At 42.2% G+C, this 19,346-nt stretch overlaps 1 protein-coding gene across 9 annotated transcripts in view; it reads right to left on the reverse strand.

The window, feature by feature from the left end:
* mycbp2 (MYC binding protein 2) overlaps window positions 1-19,346 on the reverse strand; it is a 347,166-nt gene that overhangs the window by 21,986 nt on the left and 305,834 nt on the right. For 8 of the 9 annotated variants that reach the window (XM_029703702.1, XM_029703697.1, XM_029703701.1 and 5 more), the window contains 9 exons: window positions 17,910-18,184; window positions 17,243-17,459; window positions 16,846-16,947; window positions 16,455-16,583; window positions 12,272-12,404; window positions 11,664-11,767; window positions 9,777-9,965; window positions 6,831-6,938; window positions 4,546-4,755 (listed from right to left, as the gene is read on the reverse strand). In XM_029703702.1, coding sequence (XP_029559562.1) covers window positions 4,546-4,755; window positions 6,831-6,938; window positions 9,777-9,965; window positions 11,664-11,767; window positions 12,272-12,404; window positions 16,455-16,583; window positions 16,846-16,947; window positions 17,243-17,459; window positions 17,910-18,184 — 1,467 coding nt within the window. The remainder of the gene's footprint in view (window positions 1-4,545; window positions 4,756-6,830; window positions 6,939-9,776; window positions 9,966-11,663; window positions 11,768-12,271; window positions 12,405-16,454; window positions 16,584-16,845; window positions 16,948-17,242; window positions 17,460-17,909; window positions 18,185-19,346) is intronic. The other variant, XM_029703700.1, reaches the window with a different exon arrangement.

Consider the following 19,346-nt stretch of genomic DNA (forward strand, 5'->3'; position numbering starts at 1 on the left):
GATCTGTCGCAGCCGGGCCGCGACTGGGAGACCTATGAGGCGGTGCACAATTGGCCCAGCGTCGTCCGGGTTAGGGGAGGGTTTGGCTGGCCGGGATGTCCTTGTCCCATCGCGCTCTAGCGACTCCTGTGGCGGGCCGGGCGCATACACGCTGACACGGTCGCCAGTTATACAGTGTTTCCTCCGACACATTGGTGCGGCTGGCTTCCGGGTTAAGTGAGCAGTGTGTCAAGAAGCAGTGCAGCTTGGCAGGGTCGTGTTTCTGAGGACGCATGGCTCTCAACCTTTTTGCAGCGATGGGACAAGACTAACTACCAATTGGATATCATGAAATTGGGGAGAAAAAGGGGTATAAAAAGAAAAAAAAGAAAAAAGGTATATAGGGAGAAATATGTCAAATATGACCTAAACCTGTGCTTTAAAAAGTGTGGCATAAGCACCGCTTAATAAAGGCCTTATAAATCATGTTAAATTGATTTGATGCTTCACAAAGTTCTCATGACTGTCCTGGTGTGATTCAAATGAGCAGATCAGGTTTGCAATTAATAAACTTCCACCAGACCCCCTCACCCGAGAGGGGAGGAGGGAACTGGAGTGGGTGTTTTGACACCTCACACCCTATCGTAAATTAAAGTAGAAGAAGAGTCTCTCCCTCCCTCTTCAAATGCGCCTTTGTTTCGCAGACAGCCTTCCCGCCGAAACTCTAACACGTTCTAACGCCAATACTGGAACAATATTTTTAACCTCTACGGGCTAGGGGGCAGTATTGAGAATTTTGGAAAAAAATATGTGCGCATTTTTAACTGCCTCCTACACCAACTCAGAAGCTAGAATATGCATATTATTGTTTAGGTTTGGATAGAAAACACTCTGAATTTTCTAAAACAGTTTGAATGGTGTCTGTAAGTATAACAAAACTCATATTGCAGGCAAAAACCTGTGAAAAATAGATTTAAAAAAATGAGAATTTTGTGACTGTACTATTTAGTGTCATTGTTTTAAAGATACCACAGTGAGAAAGGATTCAGTTCGCAACTCCTACGGCTTCCACTAGATGTCAACGATCTTTAGAAAGTTGTTGGAAGCATCTGTCATGAATACAGACCGAATTAGAAAGCTTACAAGTTGACACGTCATCACTTCATTTTTTGCGCCTGCGCATGAATCTGAAAAGAGTGTCTTTGTCATTATCGTTTATTCTAGACACTTGATAGGTTGTGTGAAAATATTACCGATGTTTACTGATGTTTCACGTTAAAAATGGACCAAAAGATTAATGCTAAACAACGTTTGACATGTTTAAACAAACGTAAATAGATTATTTACTAGGTTTTCTTTAGCTTTTCGACGTGACTTTACACTGCCCACCTCATTTTGTGGGAGCCTACTGAACGCTAACTATTTGGACATAAATTATGAACTTTGTCAAAAGAAACCACATTTGTTCTGGACCTGGGATCTCTGGCAGCGCCTTCTGATGGAGATAATCAAAGGTAAGGGGATATTTAGAATGTTATTATCGATATTAGATGATGCTAATGCTAACGGTATAGCTTAGCTTAGCTTAGCATATAGCTTATTGTTGTTAGCATAGTACCCAGTTTATGCAAAATGTGATTTCCCAGTAAAGTTATTTTGAGATCTGGCCATTCGGTAGCAATTACGAGATGATAATATATTATTCTTTGAATGACAATATTATAATTTACCAATGTTTTCGAATAGTAATTCCGTGATTTGTAATGCTGGATTCACTGGGTGCATTCGAGCCGAAAAAAATTCTGAATTTCACCGCGACTGTAAATGCTGTTTTTGGATATAAATATGAACTTGATGGAACTAAAAATGCATGTATTGTATAACATAATGTCCTATGAGTGTCATCTGATGCAGATTGTCAAAGGTAAGTGCATAATTCTAGCTAGTTTTCTGTCTGTTGATGCCCTTCTTTGAATTGGCTAAACATTACACGCAGCTATTGTCAATGTACTCTCCTCACATAACCTAACTTTATGCATTCTCCGTAATGCCTCTGAAAATCGGACAGCGTGGTTAGATTTAGGAGATATATCTTTCAAATGGAGGAAAATAGTTGATTATTTGATTATTTGAAATGATTACTCTTGCAGTTTTGAATTCCCCGCCATGGTCACATGACAATGAATCCCAATACCGGGATTAGATCCTGCCCCCTGGCCTCAACAGGTTTTAACATAAGAATGTGGGGAATGGTCAGAGAGGATCTATAGAAAACTCATGTCATAATGGTGTCATTAAAAAGGTTATTAAGGAAATACTGTAACTTGAAAAGTATTTACACTACAGGTATGAAGTCTCCATCCTTAACGTTGTATATGAAATATGAAACATTATTGAAGTATTTTTGTGAAGATAGATTCACTTATACCTCCTAAAATCACATTCCTATCTCCTATAAACTGTGCATAGTAAGGTGTTACGCTCCGAATGAGGTCAGAGAGCGTGACAGACTGACTGACGGAACCGTCCCCTTTGGTCAGAGCGCATAAAAGGATTGGTAACAGAGATTAACATTAGACCAGGAAACGTGAGGCCGTAGCTACACGTTTGAAATGGTTAGAACTTTGAACCTCAACACGAGGTGAAGAAAATCAACTCACCTCCCAGACTATACAAGAAAGACGGCGGCGGTCGAATCCTGAATACCAACGAGGGGGGAAAAACTCCCCTCTCAGACAATCACTGGTACAGCTGATGAGCTGTCCTGAGTCAAATATCTAGAAAAGCAAAATCTTCAAACCATCCTACCACTCTTGCCAAATCACCGTAGTACGCTACTCTCATCACCACCATGGGAACCATCGACACGGCTGGTTAACCCATCTTCAAAGAAGCAGCTTCAGGAACGAACGGAACAGAGTGAACTCTGTAGTTCTGTTCAGGACTATACGACACGACGGACAAAGACATGTAAATACATTCATGATTTCTTATTCCAAATGGGCGGCGGTTCATTTGCAAAATATTTGATTACTGTGAGAATAGTTTCGAAAATGTATTGAGGATAAGTCTCTCTCTCTATTGCCAACGCAACAATATACATTGTAATACAATTATAAAGAATAACAAATATAAAAATGGCAGCAAATAATAATACTACAAAATGAAATGAAAAAATAATAAAATGCTAACAGTCAATAGTAGAAATGTAATAAATATAAAAAGCTAAACATGGAAAATGAAACTATAACTTAACTAAATAACTGCTACCTTCATCATTACATCAGTGCTACAACTACCATCATCATTACCACTACTACTACCACCACTAAACTGTTATCATTACCATCACCCCATACTACCCATACCACTACTATATTTATTTATTTTTTATTTATTTCACCTTTATTTAACCAGGTAGGCAAGTTGAGAACAAGTTCTCATTTACAATTGCGACCTGGCCAAGATAAAGCAAAGCAGTTCGACAACATACAAAAACATAGAGTTACACATGGAGTAAAACAACATACAATCAATGATGCAGTAGAAAAAAATAAGACTATATACAATGTGAGCAAATGATGTGAGATAATGGAGGTAAAGGCAAAAAAATGCCATGGTGGCAGAGTAAATAAAGTATGGCAAGAAAAACACTGGAAAGGTAGATTTGTAGTTTGAAGAAAGTTAAAAGTTAAAATATAAATAATATGGTGCAAAGGAGCAAAATAAATAAATACAGTAGGGGAAAAGGTAGTAGTTTGGAATGATAATCACAACAATAATAATATTAATAACAATAATAGTAATAACAATAAAACTAATAATAAGTAGGTTACTAATAATAATAATAATAATAAGTAGGTTACTGTTTACTATGCAGATGTTATTATTCAGTGTCCCTCAGGCTATGGCAGGCAAATACATATCTGACTGCAAGAAGAGCCATTGCTCCTTCGCCTATGAGTATTTTTAGTTTTAAAATTTGGAATAAATGTAGTCATTTCTGTGAATAATTAATATCTTGGTAAGGAATATTTCTCACAGTAAAGGAGAAGGTGCATCTCTGTCTCTACCTCCCCTGTCGTGCAGTGACCACATACACGCTCCTCTTTGGGTAGCCATGTCTTTTTATGTCTGCCGGTTTCTATTGCCAATTGGTGGTCACTCAGCCTGTACTTGGTAATGATCTGTCTCTGCTTCGTATTTCTGACAGAGTAGAGATAATCAGCCAATTCGTATTCTCAGTTTAGTGCCAGATAGCAATTTAGCCTATTTTTGTCTTTGTAAGAAAACATTATAGCATAGGCCTATACAACGTCTGAGCCATGTTTACATAGTGATTGCACACGCATACTGCACTTTATTTTAGTGTTGCTGTTAATGAGTAATCATATGTTCTCATCAGGCATTATATGACTCATGATCATATATGTAAATCAGGAATACCAACATTTAGCATTTTCTTAGATAAACAAAAATTAACTACAGTAACTGTTGGCATTTCATATCGAAACCGAACCATGACCCTAAAACCACAATATGAACCGTTACACCCCTAGTGCCTACCTTTTGGCACTTGTAGCAGACGTAGTAGGCGTATCGATTCATTGCGAAGCCGGCCGGGTCGTTGTGGAAGCGGGCACCGGGCGTGGTGATGGCCTCGCTCTTGTGCAGCCCCTCATACTCCATCCTCATCAGAGCCTTCCTCCGTACGTCCTCAAACAGCTCCTTGATAGGGTCCAGCAGGTCCTTGATAACCGAGTGGTTGATCTTGTTCTGGGAGGAAAAATGCAACAGCCCAGTCAAGTAAGAGTCAATTCTATCTCCTTTTTTAACTCGGTTGGCACAATGTTAGTTAGTTCAAACTCAGTCAGAGCTGTTATGATCCAAGCACGTTACATTGAAAATCATGAAGATATGAATCTTTGCAAGGTCAATTTGTAAACTCTACATAACACAATTCATTGCCACTCATTGGAACTTTTGCTTTGTTTTATTTTATTGACCAGATAGGACAGTGAAGAGCAGAAAGTAAAGGTAGGAGGAGTGTGAGTCAGAAGGGCAGTAGGTTGGATTCGAACCCATGCAAGTCCTGTGAATGCTGAGTTCAGAGGCACTAACCGTTAGACCACACAGGCCACATCATCTCTGTTAAACCTATTCATGGTTATGTATGTGTTTTATAGTGTGCCTATTGCCCTACTACTTGCAAAAATTCCAGTTATTTTAGAGAAGTAAATCCTTTCCAATGTGTGGTGGATACGGATTCCCATGTAGCCCTTTGTGGTGTAAAGTGGGTGCGTATCAGGTATCATAGGGTACCTGCGCGCTGCACATACTGTATGCATGGTAACAGAGAGCCTCAATTCTGGTATAAGGGGGAGCATAAGTATGGAATACCACTAGAAATGCTGGCTAGAAATGCCTTGTGTGCAAGACTAGTGTCACGGCCCCTCCTCTGCAGTGCAGGGGCGGTTCCTCCTGCAGGCAGTGGAGGGTCGTTAGTGATTGGAGCTGGCGCGATTGGAGCCACCTGGGCTCAGGGTATTTAAACCTGCTGCTTCACTAACCACGCTCTCGCTCCCTGCTCCTCCAGGTATGATCCTGTTTTGTTTGTTCCTTTTGTAGGTTTACTTAGTTTCCATTCAGTCATGTTCACACACACAGATTCATGCATCCATGCACCTTACATACACCCTACATTATGACATTTCCACACCTCATTCCTTTTTCTTTGTTTAAAGTTAATAGTTTGGTTTATAATAAAGAATCTTTTGATTGGCCTATACCTATTGTCCATGTCCCCTCATTTTTGCCACAGGCTATGAGCCGGCCTGTGACACTAGTGACAAGTACATTTCAGTAAAATAGACAAAAAACCTGAAAAGGGGCGAGCCCTCCATACAAAGCAAACAAACCAGCAAACCAACCTGGTGAACTAAACCAGAAAATCAATAAACAGATCTAAATCCATACTTAGTGCATTTATGAGGGAATAGATGGAAGATAAACCAATGGAAACGGGCGGGTTGTTCTCCCACTGTTCTAGACCATATTTGAGGCTGTGTATTACTAGATGTTCCAGGGCGACACTGGAGATTAGTATTATATTCACCATAGCCTGGCAACAAGGGCGCAGCCAATTTGCTGAGGTTGTCTTTCAACTTCTGGCGCATTGATAGACAGCTGGTGATGTGATTAGATATAAATTACATTTGTCAAAACAATTAAATAACTTGCACAGAATTTGAAAGATCTTGTAATTATCTGGTGAGAAAAGTTATTGAAAAGGATAAGGCTCAACGCTTGCTCACTATTAAAAACTACATTTTATTTAAGTAATAGTTTTCAGCTTTCATCAATTGATTTCATCTGAAAAAATGTAAGTAGTATAAGCACTCAGTAGCCGACGTTAGCATAATTTGCATTCCCATAGAATAATAACTGGCGGGTTAGCTAGTTAAATTTGTAGCACAACAGATTGCAAATATCCTAATGTTATCTACATAAAAACATTTCAGCACCGTTTCTGTCTTTTGCCATTGGTATTCTGTGTCTAACAACATTGCCCTTTCAAGCATTGATCTTCGATTTAAACGAAATACAGCCTGTATGGAGAACGATCATTAGATAGTCTAATAAGCTAGTCTAGCTAACCCGCCATGTTAGGTTTCCGGGAATGCTAATTATGCAAACGTCGGCTTCCAAGTGCTAATATTACGTGAAAACGACACATTTAGTTCTTATTTAATTCTGGTTTTGCTTGTGTGTCAATGGGCTGGATGTTGAAAGACAACCGCTTTCGAAATGGCTCGGGTCAAGTGGGCGGGGCTACATAAGTTGAATAGTACCTTGCAAATGGGGCAGGACATGAAGCCGAAGGTGATCCTGGGCCCGAGCCAGCGGTTCTCCAGAACACGACGGGTACACTGGAGGTGGAACACGTGACTGCAGTCCAGCTGAGGAAAAGAACAGAAACCACACATAGAACATTTGGAACTTGACCTCGAAAACATCTATGGCCTAAAGACAAACAAGGTCCTTGGTTCAAATAGTATTTGTATTATTTTCAAACACTTCAGCTAAACATGATTGAACTCGCCTGGGGCGTTGCAACTAATATAACAGTCCCACGAGTTCAAATTCCACCCATCTGGCACTCCAGGCAGGCAAAAACCCTCAAAAGTATTTGAAAGAAAACAGATTCTAATAAACCCAGGTGTGAGTCACTGTCTGAATCAAGCTAGTATCATAGAGATACAATATAATACTATCAACAATAGTATTTGTATCGTCTATATACTGTAAATGCAGTTGCCGCAGTATTGAAGCCATTGGACACAGTTTATCATAGCGCATTGCGCTTTAGTAAGGGCGATAGGTTCAGAATACATAATTTTGCATTTTATCAGAAGGTTGGCTGGCCCTCTTTGAAGTAGCGTAGATCAATGCAGTGCTCTCGGTCTATAAAGCCCTCTTGCATAAACTTCTGCCATACCTTACGTCATTGTTAACGCACTATACACACACGTACACATGGATTTTGTATTGTAGATATGTGGTAGTAGAGTGATAGACTGAGGTCACACACTTAATGTGTTGTGAAAAGTGTTATGAAATGTTATGTCACGTAATATTTGAAATTGTATATAACTGCCTTAACATTGCTGGACCCCAGGAAGAGTAGCTGCGATCCTTAATAAATACAAAATTGCTCAGCTTCAGACATATACAGTAGGGGAAAAAAGTATTTGATCCCCTGCTGATTTTGTACGTTTGCCCACTTACAAAGAAATGATCAGTCTATAATTTTAATAGTAGGTTTATTTGAACAGTGAGAGACAGAATAACAACAAAAAAAATCAACAAAAAAAACGCATGTCAAAAATGTTAAAAAATTATTTGGGTTTTAATGAGGGAAATAAGTATTTGACCCATCTGCAAAACATGACTTAGTACTTGGTGGAAAAACCCTTGTTGGCAATCACAGAGGTCAGACGTTTCTTGTAGTTGGCCACCAGGTTTGCACACATCTCAGGAGGGATTTGTAAGTCGCTCTGGATAAGAGCGTCTGCTAAATGACTTAAATGTAAATGGATTTTGTCTCACTCCTCTTTGCAGATCTTCTCCAAGTCATTAAGGTTTCGAGGCTGACGTTTGGCAACTCGAACCTTCAGCTCCCTCCACAGATTTTCTATGGGATTAAGGTCTGGAGACTGGCTAGTCCACTCCAGAACCTTAATGTGCTTCTTCCTGAGCCACTCCTTTGTTGCCTTGGCCGTGTGTTTTGGGTCATTGTCATACTGGAATACCATCCACGACCCATTTTCAATGCCCTAGCTGAGGGAAGGAGGTTCTCACCCAAAATTTGACGGTACATGGCCCCATCCATCATCCCTTTGATGCGGTGAAGTTGTCCTGTCCCCTTAGCAGAAAAACACCCCCAAAGCATAATGTTTCCACCTCCATGTTTGATGGTGGGGAGGGTGTTCCTGGGATCATAGGCAGCATTCCTCCTCCTCCAAACACAGCGAGTTGAGTTGATGTCAAAGAGCTCCATTTTGGTCTCATCTGACCACAACACTTTCACCAGTTGTCCTCTGAGTCATTCAGATGTTCATTGGCAAACTTCAGACGGGCATGTATATGTATTCTTGAGCAGGGGGACCTTGCGGGCACTGCGGGATTTCAGTCCTTCACGGCGTAGTGTGTTACCAATTGATTTCTTGGTGACAATGGTCCCAGCCACCTTGAGATCATTGACAAGATCCTCCCGTGTAGTTCTGGGCTGATTCCTCACCGTTCTCATGATCATTGCAACTCCACGAGGTGAGATCTTGCATGGAGCCCCAGGCCAAGGGATATTGACAGTTCTTGTGTTTCTTCCATTTGCGAATAATCGCACCAAATGTTGTCACCTTCTCACGAAGCTGCTTGGCGATGGTCCTGTAGCCCATTCCAGCCCTGTGTAGGTCTACAATCTTGTCCCTGACATCCTTGGAGAGCTCTTTGGTCTTGGCCATGGTGGAGAGTTTTGAATCTGATTGATTGATTGCTTCTGTGGACAGGTGTCTTTTTTACAGGTAACAAGCTGCGGTTAGGAGCACTCCCTTTAAGAGTGTGCTCATAATCTCAGCTCGTTACCTGTATGAAAGACACATGGGAGCCAGAAATCTTTCTGATTGAGAGGGGGTCAAATACTTATTTCCCTCATTAAAATGCAAATCAATTCATAACATTTTTGACATGCGTTTTTCTGGATTTTTTTGTTGTTATTCTGTCTCTCACTGTTCAAATAAACCTACCATTAAAATTATAGACTGATAATTTCTTTGTCAGTGGGCAAACATACAAAATCAGCAGGGGATCAAATACTTTTTTCCCCCACTGTAAGATCGCAGACCCGGAATCAGGGATGGCTAACCCTGGAGATCCGTTCTCTCTCCACAGAGTTAGGTAAATCTGCTTAATTTTAAAATGTTGTATTAATATCAAGCAGATATTAATACCTACCAGATACCTAACTCAGTGGATGTCCAAAATTCCTTAAAGTTGGTTGTTGGTGCCTCTAGCGCAATTCAGTCCAATTCAGGGCCTTTTTACTGAAGAATGTGTTTGTTTCATATGATTGTGTTTTGCTTTCGGTGTTTTGTGTGTGCTTTTCATGTATTGTGTAATTTGATGTTTATTGATGCGTTCATGCAAGGCTCATCTGCAAAAGAGACCGTGGTTTCAGCATGACTCCCTGTTTAAATAAAGGTGAAATAAAATGTAATTCTGTGTACAGTATAGTATACCTGGACAGAGGGAGCGGCAGAGAGCGCCTCAGTGAAGCAGATCATGCACATGTCGTCAGCGTCCTGTTTCAGGCAGCCTGTGCTCTTGTTGCAGCCGTGCAGACAGGGCAGGCAGCTCTTCTCATTCCTCACCCCACCACAGAGGTGGCCGCATGCTTGGGTCTTACTGCACGCCAGCTTGGTATACTCCTACAGAGGGCACGGAGGGGAGTGAGGGTCAGGCGATGGGCTTTATCGAATACATCTAATCAAATCCACTTTATTGAAAGTGCATTTACAATAGCAACACCCTTTGCAGTGCAATACTGTACAGCAGGGTCGGGGGTCAAATTGAGTGAGTGACTAGGAATTCAATTCATGAATTGTAGAATTTAAAATAAATTTGTATCTGTGTGTAAAACAATACAACACCAGTAGCCAGTTGCCATTGCATTTGAGCTTCACCTTTTACTATGCCCAGTTGGTTTTATATATGCATTTACTTGTGAACAAATAATTCAACTAAATAATATATATTGAATAAAAATATAAACGCAATATGCAACAACTTCAGCGATTTTACTGAGTTACAATTCATAGAAGGAAATCAGTCAATTGAAATGAACAGGGCTGAGTCTGAGAAACGCTGGATCAGGCTATGGACGGTAGCCATTCAAAGGTAGTGTGCCTCCTCTACTAGGCATGAGAATGAATGACCAACATGCGCAAGGCATCTCAGAGGGTTTTCTGGTTTTTGGTAACGCAAAAGTAATGTAACATGTTACTTTCCATGGTAAGTAATGTTGTAATTACTTTTAAAGTAATGTTGCCCAACATTGTCCCTAACTGTCTAGCTTTCATTTCAGAGATTATTAACGAGCTGGACACAGTCAAGAAACTGTATGATCCATTTATAATTTTTTACACAGTTTAGATTTGGTTTTAGTCATTTTAAAGTATATTAAGATCGACCTGCGAGCCTGATTGGATCCCCTCGAGGATGTGCCTTTTCCCTTTCTGAAACATAAAAAATATATAGATTAATGAAAAGTTATATTTTTTTGCACGATTAGAGAAAAAATTATGTTCTCAAGCTTCCAATAAAGAGATACAGATCTTCCTCTCTGATTATGGCTGAACTATGCCTCTTTTAGCCTCCACAAGAGGCTACAATTTCTGTAATAGGTTGCTAGGTGTTGAACTAAGGTAGTTAAAGGATTTTAACAAGAGGGTCCACTTTTTTATTTTTATTAAAAAAAAAAAATTTGCTCGCCTCTCTTTAAAAATATTTTTATCCGTTAAACATTACATTTGTGGGGCCTCCCGAGTGGCGGTCTAAGGCACTGCATCACAGTGCTAGAAGCATCACTACAGACTCAGGTTAGATCCCGGGCTGTATCACAGCGGTCTAAGGCATTGCATCACAGTGCTAGAGACGTCACTACAGACTCAGGTTCGATCCCGGGCTGTATCACAACTGGCCGTGATCGGGAGCCCCATAGGGCGGCGCACAATTGGCCCAGCATCGTCCGAGTTAGGCCGTGGGGGGGCTTAACTTGGCTCATCGCGCTCTAGCGACTCCTTGTGGCGCCTCAGGCTGACATCAATCGTCAGTTGAACGGTGTTTCCTCCGACACATTGGTGCGGCCGGCTTCTGGGTTAAGAGGGCGGGTGTTAAGAAGTACGGTTTGGCGGGTCATGTTTCAGAGGATGCACGACTCGACCTTCGCCTCCTGGTGGGGAGTTGCAGCGATGAGACAAGATCGAAATTGGGGAGAAAAAGTGGGTAAAATACAAACAAAAAATATATAACTGTACGGCCTAAGTGTTGAACACTGAAAAGAGCTAGCTATATAGATCCAATCTGTTACTATAATCATTATGACGGATATTGTGAGTGGTTGGTACCTGGCAGTCTGGGTCAGAGCAGACACTGCCCATAGCCGAGAGCTCGGTGCCGTTCCTGGTGCCACAGAACCTGCAGGCATCTGAGCTGCTGGAGGCTGGTTTCCCTGCACAGAGGCAGAGCATTAGCTATGCACGAGAGAAGGCTATAGAAGGAATACATAACCTTGTCATAAAAATCACACAGCAGATGCTATTCACAGTCATGACAGTCTTATGATTGTAAAAAATTTGAAAGGTAAAATCAATAAAGTAGTAGCTCCACTTTAACTGTCATCATATTGATTACATCTATCCAGTCCCTCTCAGATCTGCACGTATCTAGGGGGGTAATGGCTAGCTAGGGGTTGTTTCTTGATTACATCTATCCAGTCCCTCTCAGATCTGCACGTATCTAGGGGGGTAATGGCTAGCTAGGGGTTGTTTCTTGATTACATCTATCCAGTCCCTCTCAGATCTGCACGTGTCTAGGGGGTAATGGCTAGCTAGGGGTTGTTTCTTGATTACATCTATCCAGTCCCTCTCAGATCTGCACGTATCTAGGGGGGTAATGGCTAGCTAGGGGTTGTTTCTTGGCAGGGTCAGAAAAGGGTCTGGATAGGTTCTGTTACCCGAGTGTTCCCTAAACTCCACCATGGCCTTCATGGTCTTGGAGTCGGCCAGAGCCATGAGCCAGAAGAGCTTCGTCCTCCCACAGCCCTCGTGGAGGTCCACCTTGATTGCCTCCTCCTCCTCCTTAAACACCTGGAGAGAAACAGCAGGGAGACCAGGGATACCACCATATTAAATTACACATCATGCCTGCCAGAAAGGGATGAGTTGGATTTTAGGGTCTGTAAGATGTTTAAGACATATTGTCAGAATTAATGGTAATATTGAAAAAAACATCTTGGCGATATTCAGATTTTCATACCTTTATAGTACCATATCGGGGTATATGGTATTACCGAGGTGCACACAAGGTGCACCATTTATAAAAATAAATAAATAAAGCATTCTTGGGGCAGAAAACAAATGTAAGCAGCAGGAATCCTGATCCAGGAGGGGATTGATTGTCTCGGTTGTAACCAAGCTTGATCTTGCAAGTTAGTTCTTGCAAGTTAGTTAACCCCCTAAGGTCTATGTCTGCGCCCCACTGAAATCGAATTAGCATAATAAAGAAATCCCCATAAAAATGTCAGTTTAAGCTATATATACATTATATATACAAAAGTATGTGGCTACCCCTTCAAACAAGTGGATTAGGCTATTTCAGCCACACCCATTGCTGACAGGTGTGTGAAATCGAGCACACAGCCATGCAATCTCCATAGACAAACATTGACAGTAGAACGGCCTTACTGAAGAGCTCAGTGACCATCCTCTACGTTGTTTATGAAAAATGTTGTGTTTTCGTTAAGGGATGTGATCTTAGAAACTATAAGAGGAAATTGTTTCTATAACTTTGTACAAGTGAGTAGTCACCTTCCCCTTGAGTGAGGTCAGAGAGCGTGTCAGCCTGACGAACCGCCCCTTTTGAAGAACTGTATAATATGAGGGGTTAAAAATTAACATATCAGACCAGAGGCCTTGAGCTGCAGCTCACGTCCAAAGTGGTTTGATCTCAACACGAGGTAGAGACAATAACATCACCTCCCGGACAATCACTGGTATGGCTGATTAGCGGTCCTAAGTAAAATATTTAGAAAAGTGAATTTAAGTGGGACCATTCTACTACTCTTCTCAAACCATTGTATTACGCTACTCTTATCACCTCCATGGGAACCATCGACACGGCTGGCTAGCCTATCTTCAAAGAGGCAGCCTCAGGAGCGAATGGAAGTGAAATCAACTTTGTAGCACTCACTCCACTTAGCGGGTGCGTTGTCAGGGATAGGAGCGTTGCGAGATGACGCACAACAACGATATCTACCACGAAACCACAATATCAATAACCACAGCGGTCAAAATAACTAAAGTACGTCACCAGCGTAACGGCTACCGCTACAATCAACGTGATCGCTACGTTCCTGCACCCAATCCACACAAAGTGTCACAAGCGTAACAAAGGGTTTAATGACGACCAAATTGTAGACCGATGCTCTCTAGGAGCTCTGCTAAGAGAAGTACAAAAGCGCCAAAAATTTGAGAAAGAGGAAAAAGATAAGTCACCATGACCAGTCGTGGAATTGCAGTAGAACAGGTCCGCAAAAAAATAAACATAATTTGCGAAGACGTAAACAATCAACTTATCCCAGCTCTCACTTGAAACCATAGCCAGGGCCCGCTCGATCAAGCAACAAGCCCACGGGCTTGGACTATACACTCAGATACAAATGTTGCGACGCACAAGGTAAACACCATCGCAAAAGCCAATACCACTCAAACTCAGGTAAGTCAATCTGTTTTAACTATGAACACAAATGGCATCACACCGTTGAAAACAACCACTCCACTTTGTGGGGAATATGACAACATAACGCAACTCAGAGGCCATACCTCAAAACAGTCCTGGAGGACTGCTTAACCTGTGAGCGCTAATTGATTCAGGCTCGACAATAACACTCATCTCTCAAATAGCTGAACGTTAGTTAAATACGGAACGATGCAACACTAACCTTCGATGTTTCACTCAGACTACCTCGCCTCATGCTGAAACTACACTTCCAAGACATATTGCTTGTTCACCCTGTGTATGTTACCAGCCTCGGAACTGAACACCTGCTACTAGGAGCAGACTGATGGATCGTTTGGTCCCACTGATGGAAAAACAACCAAATGTGCCGTCTCCACTGACCACACTGAAAGGACCCCTTGGGAAAAAGACGTTGCAACACCTCTTGGTGCAGAATCTGACTCGTGCAGGGTAGGATAGATATAGATCTGTAACAGTTTGGGTCTAGAGTGTCTCCCCCTTTGAAGAGGGGGATGACCGTGGCAGCTTTCCAAACTTTGGGGATCTCAGACGATACGAAAGAGGTTGAACAGGCTAGTAATAGGGGATGCATCAATTGCGGCGGATAATTTTAGAAAGATGGTCCAGATTGTCTAGCCCAGCTGATTTGTAAGGGTCCAGATTTTGCAACTCTTTCAGAACATCAGCTATCTGGATTTGGGTGAAGGAGAAATGGGAGAGGCTACGGCAAGTTGCTGTGGGGGGTGCAGGGCTGTTGACCGGGGTAGAGGTAGCCAGGTGGGAAGCATGGCCAGCCGTAGAAAAATGCTTATTGAAATTCTCATCGTGAATTTATCGGTGGTGACAGTGTTTCCTAGCCTCAGTGCAGTGGGAAGCTGGGAGGAGGTGCTCTTATTCTCTATGGACTTTACAGTGTCCCAGGACTTTTTGGCGTTTGTGCTACAGGATGCAAATTTCCGTTTGAAAAAGCTAGCCTTAGCTTTCCTAACTGCCTGTGTATATTGGTTCCTAACTTCCCTGAAAAGTTGCATATCGCGGGGGCTATTCGTCGATGCTAATGCAGTACGCCACATGTTTTTGTGCTGGTCAAGGGCAATCAGGTCTGGAGTGAACCAAGGGCTATATCGGTTCCTGGTTTTATATATATTTTTTGAATGGGGCATGCTTATTTAAGATGGAAAGCACTTTTAAAGAATAACCAGGCATCCTCTAGTGACGGAATGAGGTCAATATCCTTCCAGGATACCCGGGCCAGGTTGATTAGAAAGGCCTGCTCGCTGAAGTGTTTTAGGGAGCGTTTGACAGTGATGAGGGGTGGTCGTTTGACCGCAGACCCGTTATGGACGCAGGCAATGAGGCAGTGATCGCTGAGATCCTGGTTGAAGACAGTAGAGGTGTATTTAGAGGGCAGGTTGGTCAGGATGATATCTATGAGGGTGCCCGTGTTTACGGATTTGGGGTTCTACCTGGTAGGTTCATTGATAATTTGTGTGAGATTGAGGACATCTAACTTGACTGTAGGATAGCCGGAGTGTTAAGCATGTCCCAGTTTAGGTCACCTAACAGTACGAGCTCTGAAGATAGATGGGGGGCAATCAATTCACATAGTGTCCAGAGCACAGCTGGGGGCTGAAGGGGGTCTATAACAAGTGGCAACGGTGAGAGATTTGTTTCTGGAAAGGTGGATTTTTAGAAGTAGAAGCTCGAATTGTTTGGGTACAGACCTGGATAGTATGACAGAACGCTGCAGGCTCTCTCTGCAGTAGATTGAAACTCCGCCCCCTTTGAGAGTTCTATCTTGTCAGAAAATATTATGGGATGGAAATTTCAGGATTTTTGTTGGTCTTCCTAAGCCAGGATTCAGACACGGCTAGGCAGAGCGTGCTAAATCAGTGAATAAAACAAACTTAGGGAGGAGGCTTCTAATGTTAACATGCATGAAACCAAGGCTTTCACGGTTACAGAAGTCAACAACTGTATTGTTGGTTAGGGGCTCGTAAGTAAGCATTTCACTGTATTCGGCACATTTATAGTAGGGATGAAGACAATAACACCTTTCATGTTGGTATAAGAACATCGTTGTACTTTATTACAACTTTACAGGCTCATTTCTATTCTTTTAAAATGATTTCTGCATTCTAAGCACCGTAACTATACCCTATAATGGGTTACGCATCCAATGCATACTGATGTCTGGTAAATTTCTCTAATGTCTAGTAAACTTCAATCTTGCAGGTCACCTTGTCCGGTGGCAAATTTTCCTAATGGAAACCCTGGTATACACATTATTGCAGGTGGTACCAAGGTGGAAAGAAGCATTGACACTTCAACAGGCTCCCAGTCTAGCTATATGACTGGGGGCAGAGTGCCCCCTACAGGTGAATGTGGGTACTACTGACCTGTCTCTGATGGGAGCGAGTGCGTCGGTGCAGGTGGAGGAAGCGGTCACAGTCGGTACACAGGTTACCACACATGTTACACAGGATGATGGCTGCTGTCTCGCCGTCATCATGGTTATCGCACATGGGCTGTGGACAGGAGCACAACAAGACTTTACGGTTACGACCTGAACACCTCGAGACAACTTTCCCTCATTTCATCCACCCAGAACTGTAAAATGTGTATAGCTAAATGTAAAATTGTTGCATTTGTAAGGAATGCGATTTGGTGTGCTATAAATCAAATCCATTAATTTATGCATTATCTCAACAGATTACAATTCAGAAAAAAAGAGTCTTGAGTCTATATTGCTTTGCCAAAATGCACGTGTTCTATGGGCTAATAAGTTACTATCTGTTTCTGCTGTCCTTCTTTGCCCATCCAGCGGCCTGAGGACAGCCTGTCCACATGATCCTGGTCCAGCACACACAGAGAGGCCAGAGCAAGCCACAACTACAGTACAGAGAGAAAGGACAGAGAGGTTAAAAATGTACTCAAACACACACACTAACCTAACACACGTGCATGTGCACATACAAACATCCTTCACACAAACACCAGACCTGGGTTCAAATACATGTATTTTCATTGTTTGTTATTTAAATACACTTATATTCCAATATTTAACTACTTGTATTTTCCAAAAATGAATCTGAATACTATGAAATGTGAAAGTAATGAAATAGCATTTGAACCCAGGTCTGCTAAACACACACAATATGGTCGTGTGATATGAGAACAGCCGTACCCGGGTGGTGGCGATGCAACGGACTGGTGAGCGATGCTCCTCTTCCATCTTGGTGAGAGCCATGATGGTCTCAGCGGTGGCGTTCTTCGTCACCCGAGACCAGGCGTCCGACAGGTGTCCGGCAGCCATGTCTTTGACCAGCTTGATGATAATCTCAGCGATCTGAGGGGGAGTGGATCCCTTCATCCACCAGTGGCTCTCTCCCCGGCGTATGTAGCTGCACATGGAGAGAGGCAGTGTTCGACCAATATGTTCATTTTGGGACACAATACTAGAGATAGGAATAGCAAAACAAGTACTGTATATTGGTTTCGGGAAGTTAGGTCAATTCCAGAAATGTATGAATACAAGAGAATGTCAGTAAGATGTATAAAGGGCTTTATAAATACATTTGAATGAGATTATATTGAAAATTCCTGTTCAATCAGGAGAAATCACATCTGATAGTCAATATACAAACCACCACAAATGACAACTGGTTAGAGAATATCTCAAAATGTTTGTTGACGAAGTCATGAATCGCTTTTGTGAGATGACATGGGTCATCTCACGTCTTGCAAAGTAAAACAAAAGCAAGCTTTTCTTACTGGACAAGTCCACAAGTTTTTGGACCATTTTCTTCAAATTTTGTGCCTAATGAAGGTAAATCACAAAGTTGTTGTCTCACCTGGAGTTGAAGATCAAGGGCAGCGTGACAGTAGTGATGCCTTTGCCTGCCGCCATGCCGGCAATGGTGGTTCCCTTGGCCTTGAGTTGCACGGTGAGTGCCTTGGCGATGCAGCCCAGGAACATGTCCAGGATGCCAAGCTTGTTCCAGTCACCCTTCTCGGTCGAGTGGATGATGTCACCGATATCGGCAGGCGGCAGGGCCTTGATGCCGATGATGCTGGCCAGGCGCACGGGTGTCACCTCTGGGAGGACACGACGGAGGAGAGAGGTCACCTGGGAAAGACGGGACAGGTGAAGGGTGAGAAAGGATAGCCATGTAGTCAATGTTATTAAACGGCTGGAGTGATATACATCATGCAGAGACTCTCTTTAGCTTTACTGATGTTAAAGTGGGGCTGAACTCACTGATTTAGCCTTGTTTAAAAAATAAAAAAAACACTAGAAGCCATGACTAAAGCAACAGTTAGAAGTGTGTCATTTTTGCTAATAGTGTACTGTTCTGTGTCCCGTGTAGCTCAGTTGGTAGAGCATGGAGCTTGCAACACCAGGATTGTGGGTTCGATTCCCATGGGGGACTACTACAAAAAATGTATGAAACTGTAAGTCGCTCTGCATAAGGGCATCTGCTATATGAGTAAAATGTAAACATAAAATATGTGTTCCACTTTACTTGAAATATCCAAACAGCCACCGTATGCATGACAAATGACTTAGCAACCGAATGTGAACGTGATTGGTCAAGAATCCCAAGCTCCGAGCATTTCCCTATCTTTGATGACTGTTGTGTTTGTGACCCTAAAGTTCTTTCACAAATGTGAGGATGTTTGAGTTGGAAAAACCCAAGCCTTTTATAACGAACAAGTCTCATCAAACTAGTCCCGAGACGCTGTGTGTTAATGCTTCAATTGGTTAGCTCTGCTGTCTGTAAAGAAAAAGGGTGGACTGTAGGTTGGTTGTTCGGGTGCTGCCAGACGTGGGCAGGATTCAAATCTCAAACCAAGAAAAAATTATGTACCTTAGATTGCTAAAATTGCGCAAATCCCAGTTTTGGAAGATACTGACTGTGACCAAAGTTCTACAATTTTTGCAACTAGTACAATTGTTTAAGACTAATACTGATTCCATATAGGACGTTTTCAAGCAGGTAAGTCCTTTGCAGCTCAGTTGGTAGAGCATGGCGCTTGCAACGCCATGTGGGTTCAATTCACAGGACCACCCATACGTAAAATGTATGCAAGCATGACTGTAAGTCACTTTGGATAAAAGTGTCTACTAAATATATTATTAGAAGTTGGTTTTTGAGTTCAGCTCCTCTTTAAGACTGTCATGAGGCAGGAAATCAGACTGGACCAGCCCTCCATGGTACTTTATTGAGTCGGTGTGCCCGTGTGTGTATGAATAATATATCACTATGTACAGTTGAAGTCGGAAGATT

The sequence above is a fragment of the Salmo trutta genome, chromosome 20 (assembly GCF_901001165.1).
Source record: "Salmo trutta chromosome 20, fSalTru1.1, whole genome shotgun sequence".
In the NCBI taxonomy this organism is placed as follows: Eukaryota; Metazoa; Chordata; class Actinopteri; order Salmoniformes; family Salmonidae; genus Salmo; species Salmo trutta.